This window comes from Cryptomeria japonica, chromosome 10 (genome assembly GCF_030272615.1).
Source record: "Cryptomeria japonica chromosome 10, Sugi_1.0, whole genome shotgun sequence".
NCBI lineage: Eukaryota > Viridiplantae > Streptophyta > Pinopsida > Cupressales > Cupressaceae > Cryptomeria > Cryptomeria japonica.
This window is the reverse complement of record NC_081414.1, coordinates 616970568-616977458: the sequence shown is the minus strand read 5'-3', so window position 1 is coordinate 616977458 and position 6891 is coordinate 616970568. Positions and strand designations below refer to the sequence as shown.

Sequence of the window (6891 nt, the reverse complement as noted above, 5' to 3'; positions counted from 1 at the left end):
TATCTTTCATCTCCTTGGTATTCTTGTACAACTCACTATCTTTCAGTCTACAACTCACCATCTTTCAGGTCTACAATTTACTATCTTTCAGGTCTACAATTCACTATCTTTCATCTCCTTTGTATTCTTGTTCATCCTGATGATGAATCACATTTCAAGTCTACAATTCACTATCTTTCATCTCCTTTGTATTCTTGTTCATCCTGATGATGAATCACATTGGTATTCTTGTTCATCCTAATGATGAATCACAGAGTGTGATTCAAAACGTTGATGATAAAAATTAGATTGCAAAATTATTCTTGTTCATCCTGATGATGAATCACATTGATATTCTTGTTCATTCTAATGATGAATCACAGAGTGTGATTCAAAACATTGATGATAAAAATTAGATTACACAATTGAATCCAAAAGCAATTATTGAATGTTAATATGGATTGTGGAAATCTGATAGCTCTAAGAGTTAATTTTTGTCAACAATTTTTATCATAATAATTTTACATTATACAAATATTTTAAAAACAAAAATATAATAATTCATATAAAAATATTTATGAGAGATTTTAATTTAAATAAAGTTAAATATAAAATAGGTTTGAGCAATCATAGAATATTAATGAATAAAGAAGACTTATTTTCTTATTGTTTTTTAAGAATGTGTAGAAGTAGAATTAAACTTGACAAATAATGAATCAATATATAAGAAATAATTAGCAATTTAATTGGAAAGTTTACTAATAAAAAAATGATTATGAAACTTAGTGGAGTGAGTGAATGTTGATAAAATTTTAACTTAATGGAACGTCTACATTTACACCCTAAGTATAGTTATTTACACCCTAAGTATAGTTGCAATATGAAATATAAATACTATGGATCTTCAATATTAAGAAAGACAAAAGATATAAAAAATGCTTTGACTAAAATGAAGAATAAATATATGATAGATTTATTTGCGTGAATTTGTTATAATCTCTAAAGTCATACCACCATTTTTCAATAAACTTCAAACATTAAACCTTTATTAATTTTAGAATATTATTTTTTAAAGTTTTTAACATAAAAGCTAATCTTAATATTAAACCTTAATTACATGTAGCTAAAACATGTAACATTAAACCTTTATTAATTTTAAAATATAATTTTTTAAATTTTTTTTAAAAATAAAAGCTTATCTTAATATTAAACCTTAATTACAATGTAGTTAAAACATGTGTACATGTTTTTTTATACTTCGGTGATTTTTAGATAGATGAAATATTATTTTTTAAAGTTTTTAAAATAAAAGCTTATTTTAATATTAAACCTTAATTACATGTAGCTAAAACATTGGTTAATATTTTTTTTATACTTCGTTGGTACATATTTTTGTATTTTTTTTCCAACATCTATATAGCTTTAGTCCATTATATTAACTATGGATCATAAACCCATATGATAATTCCTTGATGCCTCAAAAATATTGTGTAATAAAGACCTCGATTAAATTCTTCATTTGAAGTTATAGGGCAAGATGCAGTGATATACCAGAAATCAAGTTCATCCCTAGCTCCACAAAGATACGTTCTTCTGTATTAGAAATTTTGCTATGCAAGCAAAAAACGCACAAGAATTTTATTCATTTTACTTTTTATTTACTTGGTGGAGGAATGAGGATGGTAGAGCCTCATCTCCGTTTAGAGTAGACAGAGAAAACAGAGAACTTCAGACGACGCTCTCTGCATAAAATTTTTCCATCACTGGTTTGATCTTCCCCTTTCATATTCTTGTCGACGTGGGGGCAGAATGAGGAACTCATGCTCTCTATTCCACCTCAGTTCATGAGCTTCTCTCCTTGAAATGTTGTACGCATGCATCACAACCTCCTGAGGCATCCCCTTCAGCACCGAATTTCTTCCAGTGAAGCTCGACCGGATTGGACTGCACATCAATCAATCACAACCCTCATACACTTTTCCTAGTAATGTTGCATTTCAGAAGTGAAATACTGAAATTGAACTCACCTGTGGCTTGTGGTGAAGGTAATCCACTCGAAGCCCTGGTCACCGGCCCTCTTCACCACGGCATAAAACTGAGGAATGACGAGGAACTGGCCTTCCTGAACTCTTGCATCGAACACCCTTTCTCCTCTGTTATCCACAACCTGAATTCGGGCATCGCCTCTGGTGGCGTACAATATTGCGTGACACGAAAGCCATGATGGTGCAAACATTGCTCTCTGCAAAATTGTTCAAGTTAAACATCAGAATTTGACTGGTTTGAACTTAGAAAACAACCCAGTTAAGCATTTTTAACAGAAATGAGGAATGGTGGAATTTTATTTTGACATACAGGGCGGAGAACGCCTCTCTCGGCTGCCAAGTTTAAGTGAGTGAGCGCGCGGAGTTTGAAGCGGTTTATTGTATTCAGTCGCCCCCCATCTCTTACAAACACGTCTGCATCTTCTGGGCGGTCGGCATTGTGGCGCAGCCGCATGTTGCAGAACAGTTGGACAAGTCCGTTTTCCGTCGAAGGTAAATCATCCTGTGTGTCTTCCTCATTAAGGGAAACATTTTGCCCAGGTCGTCTTCGATGTTGTTCAGTGACCCTGATGATTGGGCCTCTTCCTTCGGTGTTCTCTTGCAGGTTCATAACTGTGGTCTTTCTCACTCCAAAAGCCTCCGCCAGCATGTTCGTATCAAAACCTGCCAGCATATTGCCTCCATAGTTCCTTCCCTCTCCTAATCTTTCTCTTCTCTCCCGAGTTGCAGAGGATCCCGCCAAAAAGAAGGGCTGTGTCCGTCCATTCAAACAGTTCATATATTTAGTCCAATTCCAGAACAGAGAGCAAAGAAACAGAGAACAGAATGAAATGGGTAGTGGGTAGTGTAATATATTTAGTCCCTTTTCAAGAATAGAGAACAAAGAAACAGAGAACAGAATGAAGCGGGTAGTGTTATACATTAAGTCTCCTTTCATGAACAGAGATAAAAGAAACAGAGAACATAATGAATTGGGTAGTGGGTAGTGTAACATATTTAGTCCTTTTTCAAGGACCAAAGGAGAACAAAATTAACAGAATTGGGTAGTGGATAGTGTAGTATATTTAGCCCTTTTTCAAAAGCAGAGAGGACAAAGAAACAGAAAACAAAATGAATTTGGTACTTGTAGTGGGTGGTCTCTAATATTTTTAGACATATTTCAAGAACAGAGAGCAGAGAAACAGAGAACAGAGATCATAAAGTGGATAGTGTAGTATATTTAGCCCTTTTTCAAAAGGGCAGAGAGGGCAAAGAAACAGAAAACAAAATGAATTTGGTACTTGTAGTGGGTGGTCTCTAATATTTTTAGAGATATTTCAAGAACAGAGAGCAGAGAAACAGAGAACAGAGATCATAATGAATTGGGTAGTGGGTGGTGTAACATATTTAGCCCTTTTTCAAGAACCGAGATCAAAATTAACAGAATTGGGTAGTGGATAGTGTAATATATTTAGCCCTTACAAAAACGGGGAGCAAAGAAACAAAGAAACAAAGAACATAATGAATTTGGTAGTCGGTGGTGTAATATATTTAGTTCTTTTTCAAGAACAGAGAGCAGAGAAACAGAGAGGAGAGAAACAGAGAACAGAATAAATTTGAATTGTAGTCGGTGGTGTAATATATTTAGTCTTTTTTCAAGAACAGAATAAAGAATTGGGAGAATTGGGTAGTGAGTAGTGTAATACATTTAGTCCTTTTTCAAGAACCGAGAGGAAAGAAACAGAGAACAGAATGGATTGGGTAGTGGGTAATGTAATATATTTAGTCCTTTTTCAAGAAGGAGAGCAAGGAAACAGAGAACAACATGAATTGGGTGGTTTGGGTAGTGGGTAATGTAATATGTTTAGTCCTTTTTAAAAGGAACAGGAGAGCAATGAAACAGAGAATAGCATGAATTGGGTAGTGCGTAATGTAAATGTTTCGTCCTTTTTCAAGAAAAGAGAGGAAGGAAAATTTAGTCCTTTTTCAAGAAAAGAGAGGAAGGAATATAGCACAGAATGGCACAGAAAGAATTATGTCGTGAGTAGTGTAATACATTTAGTCCTTTTTCAAAAACAGAGAGGAAGGAAACAGAGAATAGAATGAATTAGGTAATAGGTACTGTAATATACTTAGTCCTTTTTCAAGAAAAGGGAGCAAGGTAACAGATAACAGAATGAATTGGGTAGTGAGTAGTTTAATACATTTGGTTCTTTTTTAAGAACAGAGAGCAAAGAAACAGAGAACAGAATGGATTGGATAACAGAATGAATTGGGTAGTGAGTAGTTTAATACATTTGGTTCTTTTTTAAGAACAGAGAGCAAAGAAACAGAGAACAGAATGGATTGGTTTCCTTCCAGAGAATAGAATGAATTGGGTAGTAGGTACTGTAATATACTTAGTCCTTTTTCAAGAAAAGGGAGCAAGGTAACAGATAACAGAATGAATTGGGTAGTGAGTAGTTTAATACATTTGGTTCTTTTTTAAGAACAGAGAGCAAAGAAACAGAGAATAGAATGGATTGGTTAGGATTAGTTAGTGGGTAGTGTAATATATTTAGTTATTTTTCAAGAACAGAGAGGAATCAAACAGAGAACAAAATGAATTGGGTACTGGGTAGCGCTGCTTACGCGGTATCTCTTGTCAAGTTGGTTTTGATAGTTGGATGAGTCGGCAATGGCCACAATTCGAAGGGGCTTGTCACCATCGTTGAACCACCAATATGCTACTCCTGCAAAAATGGCTACCACGTCTCCTCTCCTCACTCGCCTCACCTTCTGAGAGCTTTCGTCCCGGGCACACTCCTGCTCACGCCTGCTCCTCTCTTCTTCACTTCCCCTTTCTTCTTCTTCTTCTCCTTCTTCTTGTCCTGACCCTCTCCTCCTTCGTTGGCACTCACCTTGCCCTGCTCCAAATGGAGGCCGCCTGAAAGTCTCAGGGCACCCGGGGAAAACCACCCCCAGCCTACCCTCACCTGAGCAGTGACCGGAAAAAAAGTGAGGAATTTCATCAAGGTATTTGGCTATAATAAACATAAGAGAAAATAACATGCCATTGTCAATACAGCTGCTGAATTGTCAGTAATGCTAAAAAAATTATGCACCCAAATGAATTGCAGACTTCCCAGACTTAAACAGCTACTATTTGAAATTGGGTTTTCCGCATAAACTCACAGACTACCCTCACCTGAGCAAAAATAAGAAAAAAGTGACGAATTTAACCTATTTGGGTCTCCCACAAAAACTCACAGACTATTTACTCTCAAGCATATCTCACTTACCCTCAACAATATACACCAGTTCAGGGGTGTTTTGGAATCTGGGCACCGAAAGTCCATCTCTTTCAATGGTCTCTCTGATGAACTCAACACCTGCACAGTCCAATTCATCATTGTCCTGTCTGGTGGAGAGCTCAATGGTGCCAGCTTCCGATCTGATACTCTCATAGGGTTGCTGAGCACGCAGATGGTGCCCTCTGCATGATTGTTGCTGCTGCTGCTGCCTCCTCCGCTGCTGCTGTTGCTGGCCATTAACCATCTCAGAACAAGACCAAGTGCATAGCAAGAGCAGTGCCATTATGAGGGATGTTCTCATATTTCTCTCCATTTATCTCCTAAGCTATACTACGACTGTGGTGAGTGATGGGTGGTTTGCCCATTTTTATAGCATGATGGTGGCGATATAATTGAGGCCAGGTTAATGGTGCAGACAAATATTGGTTTTACGCTGTCAATGTTAGGCACCAGGCACTGCTTCGTGTGATGCGGCTACTCAACAAGGCCTGTTTCACAATAGGATTGATTTACAACTCATCTTCTTCCTGGTCTTGTCATTTTTCAAAGAGCGTATATACTGCTCAGGTATTCGCGAATCAGATTCTCCAGCTTTCGTTTCCGAATCGCCATTTTTTTCGTTTTCCTTGGAGTGCACAAATGCAACAAAACCACAACAATATACACCAATTTCGCACCTGGAATCCCTCACACATTATGCGCTCAATTTGGAAACAAAAAACTAAACGCCGAGAAACGTTTGATTTCGATAAAGCTAAACTGGTCGGGTGACAATGGTGTTAACAATGTTAACTTTTTACTTTCATATATATTTTTTAAATGTATATATTAATTAATATATTTATATTTTTAAAAATATCGAGAGATTAATTTTGAAATATTTATTTGCTTGAAAAAATGTGAAGTTTCACAAGGAAAAAAACAATTCTAATATAATCTCAATTGTGGTCAAACTATTAAAACTCTTTAGACTACCATCTACCCCACACTCAACACTATGTAAATGAGGTTTCAAACCCACAAACATCTAAAATATTTTTCAATTGCTCAGATTTAAAACAGATTTGAGATAACATGATAAAGCATTGAAACAATTACTTTTGAATTTAAATCAGGATTTTAAAATAGATTTGGTATATGAATGAAACAAATATATATTTATGTAAATCAATAACAAACTAAATGAAGTAGAAAGTTTTATCCTATGAAAAATACCATTAGTTTGTTTATGTTGTATCATTTTAGTCATATTTATTGATTGTTCTTGTTTTCTTGATTATGACCCTATAACTAGTAATATTATTCACTTCAATCTAATACAAATAAAAAAGTTTGAACAATGAATAGATCAAGTGCTTTGCATCCCACTCTTAAGATTAAAGATTTTTTACTTGGGTGAAGCAACTATTAGGAATTTTGAGCCTTAGATTAAACAACAATATGATAGTGTAAATGAAAATATAATTTCTTTATAGTAGTGATGCAGGCTAAACATAGAAGAATAGTTTAATCTAAATTTAAAAAATGACAATTGTTGGTTAACGTATTTTAATATTAAATGTTGTTATGAAAATAAATCTAATGGATGTTAATAT

At 35.2% G+C, this 6891-nt stretch overlaps 1 protein-coding gene across 1 annotated transcript; it reads right to left on the bottom strand.

The window, feature by feature from the left end:
- Positions 1-1615: 1615 nt before the first annotated feature.
- LOC131029959 (11S globulin seed storage protein Ana o 2.0101) lies at positions 1616-5644 on the bottom strand. The gene is made up of 5 exons (XM_059213416.1): positions 5285-5644; positions 4635-4978; positions 2335-2775; positions 2007-2221; positions 1616-1923 (listed from the first exon to the last, which is right to left on the bottom strand). The coding sequence occupies exons 1-5, from the start codon at positions 5607-5609 to the stop codon at positions 1740-1742; spliced, it is 1509 nt and encodes a 502-aa protein (XP_059069399.1). The 5' UTR covers positions 5610-5644; the 3' UTR covers positions 1616-1739.
- Between the last annotated feature and the right edge of the window lie 1247 nt (positions 5645-6891).

Coding starts and splice junctions, on each gene's coding strand:
- LOC131029959 (XM_059213416.1), bottom strand. CDS start 5,609: ATGGAGAGAAATATGAGAACATCCCTCATAATGGCACTGCTCTTGCTA. Junction 4,979..5,284: donor ACTGGTGTATATTGTTGAGG/GTAAGTGAGATA, acceptor GTCACTGCTCAG/GTGAGGGTAGGCTGGGGGTG. Junction 2,222..2,334: donor AGAGAGGCGTTCTCCGCCCT/GTATGTCAAAAT, acceptor ACAATTTTGCAG/AGAGCAATGTTTGCACCATC.